At 43.1% G+C, this 19075-nt stretch overlaps 1 protein-coding gene across 3 annotated transcripts in view; it reads left to right on the forward strand.

Annotated features, from left to right (window-relative positions):
• Window positions 1-19075, forward strand: part of grid2 (glutamate receptor, ionotropic, delta 2) — a 560888-nt gene that overhangs the window by 90475 nt on the left and 451338 nt on the right. For all 3 annotated transcript variants that reach the window (XR_014923374.1, XM_085475651.1, XM_085475648.1), the window contains exon 2: window positions 9243-9398. Coding sequence is in view for 2 of the 3 variants with exons in the window: in XM_085475651.1 (XP_085331777.1) it covers window positions 9243-9398 (156 nt within the window). In the remaining variant the exon portion in view is untranslated. The remainder of the gene's footprint in view (window positions 1-9242; window positions 9399-19075) is intronic.

The following is a 19075-nucleotide window of genomic DNA, read 5'->3' on the forward strand; positions in this document are numbered from 1 at the left end:
AAGAAAGGGCGTGGGGGGGGGGGGGGCAAGAGTGATAACGACAGCAGAGAGAGGAGATAGTTAGGGAAATATGAGGAGGGAAGCAAGCAAGGAAACATGGGGTAGAGAGCAACAAAAATGGAGGAAGGTTGAGCTAAATAAGGAGTACAAAATGGAAAACAGCTTGGAAGGGAATGTAGGCATGACGAAGCATGATAGAAAGGCAGAGGACAAAGAACAAAGAGAAAGAGAATTAGGGAAATTGGCTAAAAGAATGTTGAAAACAGACAGACCTAAGGAAAAGTATGTGAGAGATGGTGAGGTGGAGAGGAAATGAGCAAGTTAGGATAGTTGACAAAGAAAGGGAAACTCTTCAACAGGTAAAGCTCCAAATCAGGAAGTAGGAAGGCAATAATCCAATATTTGGATCGATTATCAGTCTGGTTTTGGCTCAAAAAGCTGGATTGGCCATGAGTATTTTATGCTTACTATGCCAGTAACTATACACCAGTTGCTAGAGGGAGAGCTAACATACCATGGTAGGTAACAGCAGTTTGGACGTAACTCGTGCTGTGAGGCAAACAGTGTTTCTTTTATGTCTATAAAAGTTTTGACAAGCCCCTATGACAACACTTGTCCCTCTCACTCTCATTATGGAAGCTTTTATTGTGCTTACAGTAACATAGCATGTTGTTATTTGTTCAATATTATTTTGCCTATTCTGTATCCTACTCCATACATTTGTCTGTGAGGAGGTGCACTCACGTGGTTGCTGGAGATGTTTGCAAGTTGCTAGGTGAAATCAGTAGCAAAATGTGTGCTGCACCAAAACGTTTTTATGATTGTGGCAGTCATTGTAGTTGGCATAGAAGGCAAGACAAGTTTATTTATATAGCACAATTCAACAACAAGGTGATTCAAAGTGCTTTACAGAGACATTAAAAAACAAAAACAAATAAAAAGCATGATTTAAAATTGATTAAAAAAAACAGTAGATAAAATCAGTAGTTAAAATGTAAGTTTTGAAATTTAAGCTTAAAAGTGTGGATTTGGTGTTGTATTCAAATGCAGCTGAGAACAGGTGAGTCTTCAACCTGGATTTAAATAAACTGAGTGTTTCAGCTGATCTGAGGCTTTCTGTGAGTTTGTTCCAGATATATGGAGCATAAAAGCTGAATGCAGCTTCTCCGTGTCTGACAGTGTCTAGAAAACACTGACTGGTGCCTCACCACTGTAGCCAACATGTTTGGGAAAGCCATAACTTTTAGTTTGAATGTTCTCCGTTTTACAGCTTGTCTTACTTTTCAAATCTTTCATACGAACTGCAGGCAGTCTGCTAGCAACTAAAGCAATCTATTTGAGTTTGTACGTGCAGCACTGTACACGTATAGATCTGTGTGATTGGAACTTTAGAAACTTTATCAATTTCATTCTGCCTAACATCACCCTCTAGTAACCACTCGCCAACTGGTTGAGGAATACACATTTTCCCTTGTGACCAGTGGTTGCCAGATGGCCTCTGTGATTGGGGCTAGAGTAATTTCACACTCAGGTCACAATTAATACAAGAAATGGATCAGTGCAAGTTTTGTCTACATGCTGATATGATAGATTAAGAAGGAGAAGATAGACACTTTATCAAACAGAGCTATAATTTCACAGTAGCTGTCAAGGGTATACACAGGTACACTGAAGATACACCTTAGGTCATTCAAGTGGTACATTGCTATCACTCTAATTATCATTTACTTATAACTTGGCTTGGGCTTCAGTATATTTTCATAACTGGCTCACAGCCACCTACTCTACTGTTTCCAGATCCCTGACAATGCTGGCCAGACAGGAGCTGAGTCAGCTGTTGTTTGGAAATCAGCTGGACCTTGCCAAAAAACAGTCCAGAGCTGACTTAAAGAGAAACACAAAACAAATGTTGCCGTCAGTTTTCTGTCCCCGGTTGCACACAAAGGGATACGAATTTAAATGTATCTCAGATGAGCTAGTTATTTCACCTAATGCTTAATGAATGAAGACACACAACAAATGTTCCACCTACTAAAAGTATATTCATATGTGTGGGAGGAAGCAAAGCCTTGGGTATCAACAGTAGGTCTCTACAAAGGAAGCAGTAAGGCAAAGGTCTGTCTAGATTAGAAGGGAAAAAGGTAAGACATTGACAGAGACGTGGCAAAGAAAGGGGCGACCTTGGCACAGCTTTGTGTGACAGTTTGACAAAGAACTGGCGTGCTGCTGAACTACAAATTCTGCTGGCTGCTCGCCTCCTTAACGATGGAGCAAATTAATTTACGTGCCTATAATGAAAGAAGTGAAGGAGGAGGGAAGCAGGGAGGAGAGATGAAAAAAGTAGGAGAACGAAAGATTTTTCTTGCACAAATCAGGTTACCTGGGAGATTTGTCCATGAATGCACAAGGGGATAGACGGCAGTCAGAGGCATCCCTCTGACATATAGTCAAGCACGCACACAGTTTGCTTCCATATTTCATTTAATTGTGCACACATGCTAGATATGGTCAGAGTAACCTACTGCAGATGCACAACCCTGATAACGAAGTAACCATGTTTCTGGGAATACTTGAACACAATAGACCCTGTATCTAGCAAAACTACATGAGAATTGTGTATGTGAGTATATTCTGGTGTGAGGTCATATGATAAATATTAGAGCTGTTTTTATATCTGTTCCTGTCATACTCCACTGGCCTGCTCTGGTCACCAGTGACCATTAATTCTTTGTCCTCCTCCCTTTCCTTTCTTACACACACACACACACACACACACACACACACACACACACACACACACCTACACACACTTACACATTAATTCTATACTCCCTTTCAGCTCTCACATCATTGCTGTAAATAACAGTGTGTTTGTGTGTTTCGCACACGTGTGTTTGTGTGCGAGTGTAATTTAGGGCATTTGACACTGTAGGACCATAACCTCTGCCGTTCATCGCCATCATCACTCAGCACTGCCGCTACCTTGCTTTCATCATCACATTGAGCCGGAAACACTTAAGTCTAGCCTTGTCACAAATCAGTAATACATCATGTGATTTATGCTGTGACGTGTGTTTGTGTGTGTGTGTGTGTGTGTGTGTGTGTGTATTCCTACACATTATCCTTGTCAGGGTTCCTGTCACATTACTGTCATCAGCTGCAGTTTCAACAACAGGTGTGTGTTTGTTCGAGAGACAAAGGAATGATATTTCAGATATTTCTTCAGTGCCCCGTTTCGAGTCGTCCTTAAGAAAAGAAGAGAATCAGATAGAGGCATATGGTGATAGGGAGAGAAAAGAACAAGGGGGAGCTTTACAGTAGTAAAAAGCTTGAATGGATGAGCGTAAAAGGCCAGAAGGCAGGTGTAAAAACTAAGTGAGGTGGGAATGGATTTTCCAAAGCAGCATACAGGGAGTGCAGAATTATTAGGGAAGTTGTATTTTTGAGGAATAATTTTATTATTGAACAACAACCATGTTCTCAATGAACCCAAAAAACTCATTAATATCAAAGCTGAATGTTTTTGGAAGTAGTTTTTAGTTTGTTTTTAGTTTTAGCTATTTTAGGGGGATATCTGTGTGTGCAGGTGACTATTACTGTGCATAATTATTAGGCAACTTAACAAAAAACAAATATATACCCATTTCAATTATTTATTTTTACCAGTGAAACCAATATAACATCTCCACATTCACAAATATACATTTCTGACATTCAAAAACAAAACAAAAACAAATCAGCGACCAATATAGCCACCTTTCTTTGCAAGGACACTCAAAAGCCTGCCATCCATGGATTCTGTCAGTGTTTTGATCTGTTCACCATCAACATTGCGTGCAGCAGCAACCACAGCCTCCCAGACACTGTTCAGAGAGGTGTACTGTTTTCCCTCCTTGTAAATCTCACATTTGATGATGGACCACAGGTTCTCAATGGGGTTCAGATCAGGTGAACAAGGAGGCCATGTCATTAGTTTTTCTTCTTTTATACCCTTTCTTGCCAGCCACGCTGTGGAGTACGTGGACGCGTGTGATGGAGCATTGTCCTGCATGAAAATCAGGTTTTTCTTGGATGGATGCAGACTTCTTCCTGTACCACTGCTTGAAGAAGGTGTCTTCCAGAAACTGGCAGTAGGACTGGGAGTTGAGCTTGACTCCATCCTCAACCCGAAAAGGCCCCACAAGCTCATCTTTGATGATACCAGCCCAAACCAGTACTCCACCTCCACCTTGCTGGCGTCTGAGTCGGACTGGAGCTCTCTGCCCTTTACCAATCCAGCCACGGGCCCATCCATCTGGCCCATCAAGACTCACTCTCATTTCATCAGTCCATAAAACCTTAGAAAAACCAGTCTTGAGATATTTCTTGGCCCAGTCTTGACGTTTCAGCTTGTGTGTCTTGTTCAGTGGTGGTCGTCTTTCAGCCTTTCTTACCTTGGCCATGTCTCTGAGTATTGCACACCTTGTGTGCTTTTGGGCTCTCCAGTGATGTTGCAGCTCTGAAATATGGCTAAACTGGTGGCAAGTGGCATCTTGGCAGCTGCACGCTTGACTTTTCTCAGTTCATGGGCAGTTATTTTGCGCCTTGGTTTTTCCACACGCTTCTTGCGACCCTGTTGACTATTTTGAATGAAACGCTTGATTGTTCGATGATCACGCTTCAGAAGCTTTGCAATTTTGAGACTGCTGCATCCCTCTGCAAGATATCTCACTATTTTTGACTTTTCTGAGCCTGTCAAGTCCTTCTTTTGACCCATTTTGCCAAAGGAAAGGATGTTGCCTAATAATTATGCACACCTGATATAGGGTGTTGATGTCATTAGACCACACCCCTTCTCATTACAGAGATGCACATCACCTAATATGCTTAATTGGTAGTAGGCTTTCGAGCCTATACAGCTTGGAGTAAGACAACATGCATGAAGAGGATGATGTGGACAAAATACTCATTTGCCTAATAATTCCGCACTCCCTGTAGTGAGTCCCTCCACCAATTATTATTATGTCACAGTCACACTACTGCCTGGAATACTGTGAATTTTGGTCCATAGGTATTGTTCCTCAGTTGACGATTATTGACTCTGGTAGCCGAGACTTTTCCTGTTGCACAATGGCAACGCTTATCTCTCCTTTAAAAAAAGAAAATTCAATTCAACTCTTTGTGTACATATTGCAAATGTTTATGTTTCTCGCACACAGCATCTCACTAAACCACAGTGAGTTATACATATCCGATTTTACACAGAATGAACAGTAATCCCTTTGTTTTTCAAAAAGCAAACCCATTTTTCTTTGATAAGCAGCATTTTATGTTGTATAGTGCTAATTAAGCACATTAAATGTTTATAAAGGTTATCATTCCTACATAGTAAATTGCAGTGGTTCCATTGCACTCTACAGCACAGCATCACACGGCTGCAACTGCTAGCGTGGGTGTAGACTCTTAGCCTTGTTAAAAAAAAAAAAAATTTACCTCTAGATAAACTTCTGTTGTGCAAACCAGATAATTATGCAGATAAATATGCATGTGTGATTACACAATCATGGCAATAAAGCTGACATTAAAGCCCACATACTGACTAATGATCATCCTTTTTTTTTCTCTCTTATTTTCTTTTTTAAATGTACTTGTATATTGTTCACATGTTGAAATAAATTACCAATCAATCAAATCCTTTGATCTTTCACAAACACACACACACACACATATATCTATATCTATATATATGTATATATATATATACAGTATATATGATGATGATTGAGTGTGTGAATCAAGATTTTGTTACTTTCAAATCAGAAGGAGAAATTGACCAAATAAGAACATGTAGATGCTGCTTTGTTTGTTAACTGCATATATTTACAGTGAATAAAAAGAGAGGATATGTAAAAGCGAACATTACTGAGATTCCAGCAGATATTGGCTGGGGCAAAAGAAAAGACTATTCTAACTTATTTGTGGCTTTGTGTGACAACACATTCCCCTCTTTTTTTTTTTTTACCTCTAGCATCACTCATCCATCCCAGTCGGTTGTTTAGCAGGAAGTAGATAAACAAGTTATTTATTACCTCTTTATCAATGTAAACAAACTAGGAAATGAATACTAAACACTTAAATTTGATCGATACTTCCTGACCAAAACACTTTAAGTTTTTGAATCCTACATCACTAGAAATTGACCACTGTTGCTGATAATGCTGTTGACGTCGAAGGCATGGTTGGGGAAAAATGTTGATGATTTAGTACTTCTGCTCACACGCTGTATATGTGTGTGTATGTGTGTGTGTGTGTGTGTGACTGCCCTTGAGGCATCCGTGTAAAGCAAGATTCAGTACTTTTATATCCTGGCTTGCTGATTTATGCTGTGACGTCTGCCTTTGCACTCACAATCACATTACTGGAAGGGAGGAAGAGCCAGGGCCCTGTGTGTTGTTTGTGTGTGTGCATGTCTGTGTGTGTGTGCGTGTCTGTGTTTGCTAATCAGCATGCAGTAACGCTGTTGTTCCAAAATAGCTGACAGTGAACAGCAGACATTTACCAATCGTCTGTTCTCATCTCTTGTCTTGTGCTTTCTTCTTGTGAAAAGTTAATTATTTTTTTAATATGTACACATTAAAGATGGTAATATTTGGGAGATTCCAAAATAGTTTGATTAGTGTTTGAGTTCAGAAGCCTCAAAAGGTTCATGCTACTCTTCAATCATTAGGAACAACAGGAGCCAAGTTTAGCTTTAGTGAAATAAAGATGAGAAAGAGTCAGCGAATTGTAGTGTGTTTATTTTCCAGACTTAATTCCGATTCTTTGTTCACATTTACCTTGGACTTTCATGCCCCCCTGCAGTGACTCCATGCCCCAGAAAGGGGCCCCACCACAGCTTGAGAACCACAGCCTTAAGGCATAAAAGCATGTTTAAAACACATTTGGATTAAGATTCAAATCTGCTTCACAGACCAAGGACTTTTTTTTTTTCATTATCACCTACATTTTTTTCTCATCTCCCTTTCTGCATGCACACTGGGTCTCGATTAAAGAGTGTTATTTTCAGTCACATGCACGTAGCTAATATATCACCGTGCAGGTGTAGCAGCTTTGATAGAGAAATGATATAGGTGATAACAGAAGAAAGAAAAGTGACATGAAAAAATACTACAATACGGTGTCTTCTTCTCCATTTCAATATCTTTTGTTACCATTGTGGTCACTAGATCCCAAAATGCATTGCTGGTGTGATAAAGGAAATACACACTTTACAAGGAAACAAACCATATGCAAAGAGAGTGGTGTACAATGCAGTAAAGCTTTTAACATATGCCTGGGAGCAGGTTACTATGGAAACATCCTTGTAGAAACCTAGATTAAAGGAGCCATTTACTGTTCCCTCTGCATGTTTGTAAAAAAAAAAAAGACAAAAAAAAATATTACAAAACTTTATCCACAAAGGAAAACACACAGAAAGTCATAAATCAGCTTACTAATGTCAAACATTTCGATGTGCTTTTGTCCTCTAGACATATAACCTTTACAGTGTCATGGTTCCAGTTTAAAATCTGTACCAATCCTCTCCCAGCAGTGTCATCTTCAAACTGATTGGGACCTTATTCAAAATTTATCACTAATGGAATAGTTAATGTCTTTGTTCTTCATTCTTTATCGCTTTGTCCAGGCCTGCTTGTCTCACCTCATCTATACTGCATGATTATAAAAACAACCAAGACTCAATCAGTTGCCTGGTATTTACAGTTGCCTAATGCTGAGGAATCAAGTGATTGAACGATACATATTTAATGAGGCCTTTGACGCAGAGGCAGTTAACATATCATTCCTAACCGCATGTGGTTTTGAATGAGGTGTGCGTATAAAGGCTGTGCTGGAATGGATTGCCCTTCAGAAGTTGAGTTTAATCAAAACGTTGTTTAAACTGTTGCAGATGTGATAATATTTAGGGTTTTACAAATTTTGCTAGCCACATATCTTTTTCTAATTAAATGTATTGACAATTAAATTATTGACAGTTTAACAGATTCCAGTAACCTAAAAAAGAGCATAAGGAAGAGATTTTTTTTTAAACAATTAAAGAGGCAAGTGGATTTCTAAAGCACAAGAACCAACTAATCTTATTGTAAAAATGTAATACTGTATATGATTTCCTGGATGATGTATCCAAAGTACTGCAAAATAAAGACGGTGAAGTTTGGGCTCTCTGGGATTTAGTCCACAACCTTTGTGGTATTAACATCAGGCTATGCACAGCCAATTACAGATATAGTTTTCTAAATGTGGTACAAAACAGCCCTCAGCCAAAGCAGCCTTCTTGGTTATTGATGGATTTTGCTACCTGTGTCTTACACACATGCACAGGCACACACATCCACACTATACAGTATGAGGCTTATTTTCTGGTCAATGAAATGCGGTTAGCAGTGCTTCACTGCGCTGGCTTACACAATTAGTGGCCCAGTGGATTCAGGGGATAAACTGGGTTGAATTGAGAGGCTAAAGAGAAGTAAAATAAGAAAAAAAAACATATGGTTAATTGTGTGTAACAGACCAAAGCATAGACCGAATCTCTGCTAGCCAGTCAACACCCCACATTGCCTCATTTGTCTGTCTCAGCAGCACTGCAGGTTGACATTTATTTTTATGACTAATTTAGTATTCACTAGTGGGAACTTTATCTGCCACTACAGATACTAACACACACCAGTTCTTCTTCCATTTCCCCTTGTGGGGCAACTGTTTTGTCTGAGTCAGTGCCCTACACTAGGTAGTTTTTGACACCGGAATGAACATTCATGTAAGCCCATTAGTCCCTTCTTTTTCATGCAGGATGCCAGAACAGGGGCTAAATACTTAAAGTCTATATTTCTAGACTTATTTGAAGCTGGTTTCATGAATGTGGGTAATATAATTGGTTAGATTTTGCTGCCTTTGGTTTCCAATACCAGCATTACAAGGCAGTTAGCCATTTAAAGAATGTAAATGAAGGAGATTCCCTGTAAACACATTACTAGCTATTTAGTGAGTAGTAGTGAGGTGGTTATATATTGGGGAACTCAAGCACAGGTGGAAAAGGCATCAGCGGCTTTTCTATAGGTAGGGTGAACACTAAATCCACTTGGATGGAATTATATTTTGAGGCATTTCTTTGAAGAATTCCCTTTGTAGATTACATACTTCAGAGTTCTGTAAAAATAACCCAAAAGATAATGCCTTTTTTGTTTCTTTCCTTCTTCTTCTAATAGGTGCCATCTTTGATGAGTCAGCACGGAAAGATGATGAGGTGTTTCGCCTTGCTGTGGCGGATCTCAATTTAAACAACGAGATTTTGGAGACAGAGAAGATCACCATCTCTGTGGAGTTCGTTGATGGGAACAACCCTTTCCAGGCTGTGCAAGAAGGTAGGGAGATAATACTGTGTTGTAACATTTATGCATTGCACCAACAGGACTAATAGAATGTATCTGTTTCAAATTGAAATATGTTTTTCTTAAATATGTTGATGCATGCTCAGTCATCCAGGTAAGGAAATCCCCAAAAAGTTGATTCTGTTCATCTGGACGTAGAGTTTTCTCCCACTGTAAACGCTACGTCCAGATGAACAGAATCAACATTTTGGGTTTTCTTAAATAGCTTTTCTTATATTGGCCTTATATAGGGATGGGTGTAATTCTGTGTTTGCTTCACATATTCTAAGTTACACGTTTGCTTTAAATAGATTTAAACAAAAAAAGGAATCATTTGTGTTTATTTTGATACCCCAGCTCCTTTTTTGATTTTCAAATAATCCTGAATTGTTTATGTAACACAGTTAAATACATGTATTAATTTCCATTTGATCCAATGCAGATTTAATTAAAAATGTGTAAAATTTGCAGTATTTCTACAGACAATCTTAGTCTTGTTATCATTTTAGAACTGAAACACATAAGCATGCGGTGCTTTCACAGTCATTTCAGCATTTTCCTGACCTATTCTATCTTAAGAACATGAACTGATTCATGTGGGAAAAAATAAAGATTTGAAAAGTTGGCCAACTTTTAAAAATATTTTATTTTTATTTTGCATTGCTGGCAGGCCTTTATGAGTTGACCTGCATCACAATCAGTTGAGGATATGAGGTTTTTTCCCTCTCTCTTTTTTGTTTGGGTTTCCAGCCAGTTTATTTAATTAAAATCTAGTTTGTAGAAGAAATTGACTCTGGGATGTTCATATTTTTAATCAGTGGACATTCTGAATTATACAACTTTTTTTCATCCATGTGGGCATTTATATTTTAATATTATAGCTGCTGGTTCACAAGCCAAACCAACAGGCTTGATTTTAAATTGGAATTCAATATGAAAGAATCACGTATAACTAAGCTTAGTTTGACTTGTTGACTTATCACTGGTAGTAATAAGAAACAGGATTCAGTGAGGGCTACTGGACGTTTGTGCTTTTTATATGAACAGAAACATTTACAAAATTATTAAATCTGAGCATGTTTTCAGTGCATATACATTTTTCAAAAGTTGTTACTTTGTTTTCCTTCCAAAGAGTCAGATTTTCTTTTAATTTTTCAGAGTGGCCTTTCCAAGGACATCCTCAGAGGAATGCCTTCATTTTGTTTGTTAGTTTGTTTGTTAAGCCACCAAACACTGATCTATGAATCATTCAAGCATAAACATCTCTCCCAAGGGATGAACCAGTTTTGTATCTACACTTAACAGACAACTTAGCAAAGAACCAGTCTTAAATTGTAACTTTGGACACTATGTTACTAGCAGCCTGTCACAGAAACCCATCATTTGTGTAGTTGTTTTTGCTTTTTTTCTCCTTTCTTTTGTGCAATCTGTGAAGAATGCAAAAAAGAGATAGCAAGATAGTTTGACAGGCATAAAATGGTATTTTTGCACTAACAAGGTGATTTCGAAAGAGCTATTACTGTAGCCCAAAACTTGCCACATTTCGGTGTGCTGGATACCCTTAAAAAATTAAGGAAACTGGACAAATGGAGAGAAGCTGGAGACCTGCAAAATTATTTACCAGGCGAAAGATGGGATTTGATAGACATATCTTTAAGAAATTATAATAACTTTAAAGAAATAACAAAACCTGACATACTGTAGGACCTGTATCCTGAAGCCTCATCAGAAATAGTCTCAATCAAGGGGAAACTGTCAAGAAGCCCTTTTTAAGGAAGGGAAGCGGGGAGAAAAGGCTGAGGTATTCCAAATTAACCTCAGCAACTTAACATTATTCAAGCAGTGTGGGATTCTTTTGTTGGTTTACCTGCTGATCACATGCTTAAACGCCTAGCAGCAACCCTTGTTCTCACCAATGGGCTCTGTAGCACAACATAAATTAAAATAACCCAGAACATCATTAAAAATAAGCAGAGAGAGAAAGAATGTGTGGGTGTATTAATTGACAGTGCCACAGGGCATACATGAACAAACATACACAGTGAGCACACCATAACATCATGCAAGATGTGAACAAATAAACATATACATTAACTTTAAGCTGGGGCTGCTGGAGATACGAAACAAAAGAACCCAAGAACAGCTTTCTTTATAAACATTTACCTTAAACTTTCATTATTTTTATTTAAAAATTAATCTTAAAGTCATCATCATTCTTTTTTAAACAGATGGCATTGTTGTTTAATGAAGAGTGCTGTGAAAAATTACAGGATGTAATTTAATGATGTGGACATTCAGTTCAGCTAAGCAACTTTGAATGACATGTTCACTTTATTGGTGTAAGCATTTGAATTCAGAAATATTGCAAAATACAAAATATAGAAATGAGGCAGAAGTATTGGCACTGCCTACATGACTAATGAGTCATCTGACAACAGGCTGTGTCACACACATTCTTTTCTACTACACTGTGTGAATTGCTAATCAGGACATTTGTCTAAATTGTCTAATAGTCATCCAAAAGCCTGTGCAATGTAAAGAAATTCTCATCTATTGTCTTCCTCTCAGGATGTAAGGATTATGTGATTTTAGAAATGTCATGGTTGATTCACTCTTACAAACGTCTACTGTGTAGTACAAAATTCTTTCTATAGAACATGGAATTAACAAAATCCAACAATCAGGCTATCACGAGCAGATACAACTGCTGCACATATGGGCCAGTATCCATGATTTGGGAACCATTATACTGAGTTCAAGTTTTTCACAGAGAAGCTCGTATTTTGGCTCAATGAAATGGAAGTGAAATGGAAAGACAAACTGATCGTCACACAAGCATCCATGTGCCTGTGATCGTTTTTGACTGGCGGGCTGCCTTAGAATAAACAGAGATTTGATCAAGGCACAATAATGAGCAGGCACGAAAAGAAACAAACATTTTGTTGTAAACCATGTTGCACCCGTGTTTATGCCCTTTTAGTTTATTTGCTTCGTCTGATACTTGTGCATGCATTGTATTCGTATTTATATTTGAAATATACCTTAGAGTACACACAGCTGACTGTGATTAATTTGTAGTTTTGTTAAATTTACATACATTGTAATTGGGATGAGGTTCAGCCCTTCTCCATGACCCTTTATTCTACCAGCAGAAGAAGGGCAGTCAAGAAATTGCAGTAATTACATATTTAAAAGTGAATTCAGAGTGATCAAATGCATAAAGCTTTTTAATATTGCACGACAAAATTACTACTGATGATTTGCATTAATTCGTATTCCTTCTTTCAGTATTGGATCCCTTTTTTATTGATTAAAGAAAACAAGTGAAGAGGAGGGTAGAATGGGGTCAAAGTTAGAAACGTGAATAAAACAGAATCACTGTTCTCACTGCTTTGCAGGTTTTTTTTTAAATTGACTTTAGAGATTTAAAAAAAGAAAGGGGAAAAAGCCCTGAATGGATTTCTAAGTTCTGACAGTTTACATGTTAGGACTTTGAATCCCTTCCATGATTTAATTAACTGATAATCAAATACAAAGAGCCCTATTATCAACATCCATTCACACACTTAAGTAAGAGCACACACACATAAAACATTATATTAGCTTTGGTGAAACAGAAAAGGGAAAAACAGAGAATACATCTGTGGGCTTGTTTGCATTTCACTCAAAACAGGCAGCAGGATTAATGCCCATAGCAAACAATGGTGGCCAAACTGTAAGTGTATCTCCATTTTAGAGATTCCCTCAGGGGAGTTTGTGTGGATGCATTGTATGTGCATGAGTGCATGTGCACTCGTGTACCTCTAAGAGCCTTGTTAAAGCTGTTGCTTTGATATAAGGGTCTACAGTGATGTTTGGCACTCAGGCTGTAATTCTTTGAAGTTCCAACCTTAGTCATTCCATTAGCTGGGCTCTACGTGCGTGTTTCTGCAATTGTTTCTTCCTTATTTATTTCAGTGAAATATTCAGCTTGAATCTCAAGTGTCTTATTTAGAATATTAGAACCATGTGAAATAAAGACTGAAGAGAGATGTGACAGCGCTCCAGGAGACTGCATGTCACGGGTAATGGGGGAAATACGGACTCAGTCGCGGAGCTCTGGATGCGAAGCAAACAGTGCGTTTATTTACAGTGCTCAAAACAGTCACAAAGCGAAGTACAAAAATCCAACGGTGATCATCTCCAAACTCCCAGTGGTGTGCAGGTGAGTCTCCCAAGTGATTATCTGAGTGTGTTTCTCCTCCGAGGGCTTAATCCAGCGGACTCCTTCTCTCCAACCCTCTGCTCCGTATCACTTCCTCCTATAAACAAGTGACGACAGCTACAGGTGAGAAGGGTAGCCGGCTAAGGCTATGTTAAAAGTAAGAAAACACTCTTTACTACCGAGCCTCCAGTACAATCCAGCGTCGACTGCCATCCAGACACATAGTTAAGTACCTCAGTCCACAACGAGGATGATCAGTGACAGCTGGATGGCAAATTAGGTGCAGGTGTGTCAGCCACTGGGTGGAGGAGGAGAGAGAGAGAGAGAGAAGCACACACATACACACACAGACAGGTCGCTCCGGGAAGGACCGTCCGACCATGACAGTACCCCCCCTCTAACGGGAGCCCCCGGGCGACCTACGAAACTTGTCAGGGTGCCGACGGCGGAACTCTCTCACCATAGCGTGGTCGAGAACCGCAGACCGCGGCACCCAGGAACGCTCTTCCGGACCGTACCCCGCCCAATCCACCAAAAACTGGAAGCCCCTACCGCGGCGCCTGGCATCCATTATGCGAGTAATGGAATACGCCGGAGCGCCAGCGATATCCAGGGCGGGTGGCGGGGGCCCGGGAGGCGGGCACAACGGGCTGGTCCGGACCGGCCTAATTTGAGAAACATGAAACACGTCGTGTACCTTCATGTTGCGCGGGAGGGCCAGTCGGACAGTCACTGGATTCAGGATGGCTTGCACAGAAAAGGGTCCAAGGAACCGGGGAGCCAGCTTCTTGGACTCAGTCCGCAGAGTGATGTTCTTAGAGGAAAGCCACACCTGCTGGCCCACCCGATAGGCCGGTGTAGGGACGCGGCGGCGGTCAGCCAGTCTCTTGTTTTGAGCGCTCGTACGCAGCAGTGCCGCTCGAGTTGCCCGCCAGATCCGTCGACAGCGCCTCATGTGATGTTGCACGGAAGGCACGGCCACCTCTCCCTCCGTGATGCAGAGGAGCGGGGGTTGATACCCCAGGGACGCCTCGAAGGGAGAGACACCCGTAGCGGCCGACGTGCTAGAGTTATGGGCGTATTCGGCCCACGCCAACTGCTCACTCCATGACGACTGGTTGGAGGAAACGACGCAGCGCAGCATGGCCTCCAGCTCCTGGTTCGCTCGCTCAGTCTGCCCATTAGTCTGCGGGTGGAACCCAGAGGACAGGCTGACCTGGACCCCCAGCTCGGTACAAAACATCTTCCATACCCGCGAGGTGAACTGGGGCCCACGGTCAGAAACAACGTCCAGAGGAATGCCGTGAAGGCGGAAAACATGTTGGGTCAAGAGCTGGGCAGTCTCTAGAGCGGTGGGAAGTTTGGTAAGGGCAACAAAATGGGCAGCCTTAGAAAAACGGTCAATGATGGTGAGTATAACAGTTTTACCAGAGGACGGAGGGAGGCCAGTGATGAAGTCCAGAGCGACGTGCGACCACGGCCGGCTGGGGACAGGCAGTGGTCTGAGGAGTCCCGATGGAGGGGAGTTGGACGTCTTATTTCGGGCGCACACAGGACATGCGGCCACATACTCCCGGACGTCCTGAGAGAGAGAGGGCCACCAAAACAGCCTTTGTAAGAAGGTGACAGTTCGGTTCCTGCCCGGATGGCAGGTAAACCGTGCGGTGTGTGCCCAGTGGATGACCTTACCCCTGACCGCTGAGGGAACGTACAATCTACCTGCTGGACCGGTGCCGGGGTCGGGTTCTTGTCGCTGAGCATCTTGGACCACCCTTTCTATCTCCCAGGTGAGGGTCCCCACGATGCATGAGGCTGGCAGAATGGGTTTCTCCTTCTCCTCAGGGTCCGTGTCTGGCGCGAACTGGCGCGACAAGGCGTCTGGCTTCGTATTCCGGGACCCGGGCCTGTAGGTGATGGTTAGGTTAAACCGTGCAAAAAACAGTGCCCACCTGGCCTGTCGGGCATTCAGGCGCTTAGCCGCTTGGAGGTAGGCGAGGTTCTTGTGGTCCGTCCACACGATAACAGGATGTTCGCTCCCCTCCAACCAGTGCCGCCACTCCTCCAGCGCCAACTTGATGGCAAGAAGCTCCCGGTCGCCCACGTCATAATTCCTTTCAGCCTGAGTGAGCCGACGGGAGAAAAAGGCACAGGGGTGTAGTTTACCTGCCTTGCGCTGAGAGAGAACCGCCCCAACTCCAGAATCAGAAGCGTCCACCTCCACCACAAACGGCAGGGCGAGGTCAGCCTGGGCCAGGATGGGGGCCGAGGCAAACAAGCTCTTGAGACGGTCGAATGCTTGCTGAGCCGCTGGAGACCACTGGTACGGCTGTTTGGGCGACGTGAGTTGGGTAAGAGGCAATGCCACCTTACCGAAGTCCCGGATGAAGCGTCTGTAGAAGTTGCTGAATCCCAGAAAACTTTGCAACTTCTTCCGAGTGCCGGGCACAGGCCACTCCAACACAGCTTTGACCTTAGCCGGGTCTGCTCGCAACCGGCCCTGTTCAATGATGAAACCCAGAAAAGAGACAGTTGAGGCATGAAACTCACATTTCTCCGCTTTACAAAACAGCCGATTCTCCAGCAGGCGGTGCAACACCAGTCTCACATGCTTAACATGCTCAGCTCCGGACCTGGAGAAAATCAGAATGTCATCAAGGTAGACGAACACGAAGTGGTTTAAAAAATCTCGTAGGACGTCATTTACCAGGGCTTGGAAAATGGCAGGGGCGTTAGTGAGTCCGAACGGCATTACCAGGTACTCGAAGTGGCCCAGATGGGTGTTGAAGGCCGTCTTCCACTCGTCCCCCTCGCGGATGCGGACCAGGTGATAAGCATTGCGGAGATCAAGTTTGGAGAAATGGGTGGCTCCTTGAAGGAGTTCAAAAGCTGAGGTGAGCAGAGGTAGAGGATACTTGTTTTTGATAGTGATCTTGTTCAGTCCCCGATAGTCAATGCAGGGGCGTAGGGACGCATCTTTCTTTTTAACAAAAAAGAAGCCTGCACCCAAGGGAGAGGTGGAGGGACGGATGATGCCCGCTGCCAGGGAGTCTGTGATGTAGCGCTCCATAGACTCGCGCTCAGGTTTCGAGATACTGTAGAGTCGGCTAGTGGGCAAGGGGGCGCCTGAGAGCAAATCAATCCCGCAGTCGTACGGACGATGGGGGGGCAGCGATTGGGCCCCGTCTTTGCTAAAGACTCGACCTAGATCATGATATTCGGCTGGCACGGTTGACAAGTCGAGGCGAGAGGGCGGCCCCGCAAGATCGTCTGACATGCAACCCGGCACAGCAGAGCGTAAACACTGCTCATGGCAACGGGTGCTCCACCCTACGATACATCCCTTGGCCCAATCAATCTGTGGATTGTGTCGCTGGAGCCAGGGGAATCCCAAAACTAAGGGTGTGTCAGGTGCCTTGAAGAGAAACAGGAACATCTGTTCAGTGTGGTTGCCGGAGAGAGTGAGTGTGATTTCTTGAGTGCGGTGAGTGACAGCGGCTAAAGGCCTGCCATTAAGCGCTGACACCTGGAGTGTTTCCGGGAGAGGAACAACAGGCAAACCCATCTTGTGGGCCAAAGCCTCATCCAAAAAACTTTGTTCAGCTCCTGAGTCTATTAGTGCATCACAAGAATGGGTGCGGGAAAGAAACCATAATTTAGCAGGGCAGCTGAGGTGGAGGAATGTATTCACCGGCGCACCCGTCAGTATCCCCACCTTTACTGACGGGCTGAGTCTTTTAGCCGTGAGGGACAGGAGTCCGCGAAATGCCCCTTCTTCCCGCACACAAAACACTCACCCACCAGTTGTCTTCTGCTCCGGGTGAATTTAGTCCGTCCGAGCTGCATGGGTTGCTCCTCGTCAGCAGGTGAGTCCGTTCCCTCCTCTCTCCACTCGAGAGAGGGGAGTCCAGTCGAAACTCCTACGACCCCTACCGACCGTCGCCCATCTCCAGTCCGCCTGCCAAACTCCCGCATATGGTCGTCTAGACTGATACACATGTTAACCAGGGCACTTAACGATTTAGGAAGCTCTTTAGTGGCCAACTCACGTTTGACATTCTCGTTTAAGCTGTTTAGGAATGCTCCTCGGAGCGCCTTTTCCTCCCAACCCGTCTCCTCGGCCAGGATCCAAAAGTCCACGGAGAAGTCTGCCACGCTTCGCCGGCCCTGCTTTAAAGTAAACATGCGATGAGCAGCACTGTCAGGGTTAGAGCCTTTGTCAAACACACACCGAAATTTGCTCAAAAAATCACTATATGAGATGGAGGATTGGGCGCTCAGGACTGCTTGAGCCCAGAGTAGCGCTCGTCCAGTCATGAGCTCCACCATGAGGGTGATCTTGGCGATATCAGAGGCATAAGCTCGAGTCTGCTGCCTAAAGATCAGAGAGCATTGAGCCAAAAACCCCCGGCTCTTGTCCAACTCTCCACTGAATTTTTCAGGTATAGGGAACGTGTGTTCTCGCTGAGGCGGAGGCGGAGATGGGGGAAGGGGACAGGCCGCCGCTATATTTAGAAGCTCCACTGGTGGTTGTGGTGGTGTACTGGGCTCTGGTGGTTGAATGGGTGCCCTAGGTGTAGCAAGCAACATACCTTTCAGTTCAGATACCACCTGTAGTAGCGCGGACTGCTCCTTGGCAACATGCTGCAGCATCTGTTCATGCCGCTCCAACCGTTCAGCTTGAAGCGCGAGCTCGCGCTGGACGGGGGTTGAGTCCGCTGAGTCCATAGCTGGCTGGATTGTTCTGTCACGGGTAATGGGGGAAATACGGACTCAGTCGCGGAGCTCTGGATGCGAAGCAAACAGTGCGTTTATTTACAGTGCTCAAAACAGTCACAAAGCGAAGTACAAAAATCCAACGGTGATCATCTCCAAACTCCCAGTGGTGTGCAGGTGAGTCTCCCAAGTGATTATCTGAGTGTGTTTCTCCTCCGAGGGCTTAATCCAGCGGACTCCTTCTCTCCAACCCTCTGCTCCGTATCACTTCCTCCTATAAACAAGTGACGACAGCTACAGGTGAGAAGGGTAGCCGGCTAAGGCTATGTTAAAAGTAAGAAAACACTCTTTACTACCGAGCCTCCAGTACAATCCAGCGTCGACTGCCATCCAGACACATAGTTAAGTACCTCAGTCCACAACGAGGATGATCAGTGACAGCTGGATGGCAAATTAGGTGCAGGTGTGTCAGCCACTGGGTGGAGGAGGAGAGAGAGAGAGAGAGAAGCACACACATACACACACAGACAGGTCGCTCCGGGAAGGACCGTCCGACCATGACACTGCATTTGAATGCTTGCTCTTTGACCGGGCACACTAAGCCACCAGCATGCTTCTGAATCCTCCAATACATGTCTTTATTTGTCCTTTAGTGTTGCTGATAGTGCACATTTTGCATTGAAGACTAAATTAAATTGATCTTTTAAAATTTGGAATCTAATGATTACTGATTAATAACTATTTTGCTTCTCTC

The sequence above is a fragment of the Copadichromis virginalis genome, linkage group LG12 (genome assembly GCF_057382275.1).
Source record: "Copadichromis virginalis isolate Kocher_CV1m ecotype Utaka linkage group LG12, C_Virginalis_male_GT1.1, whole genome shotgun sequence".
Lineage (NCBI taxonomy): Eukaryota > Metazoa > Chordata > Actinopteri > Cichliformes > Cichlidae > Copadichromis > Copadichromis virginalis.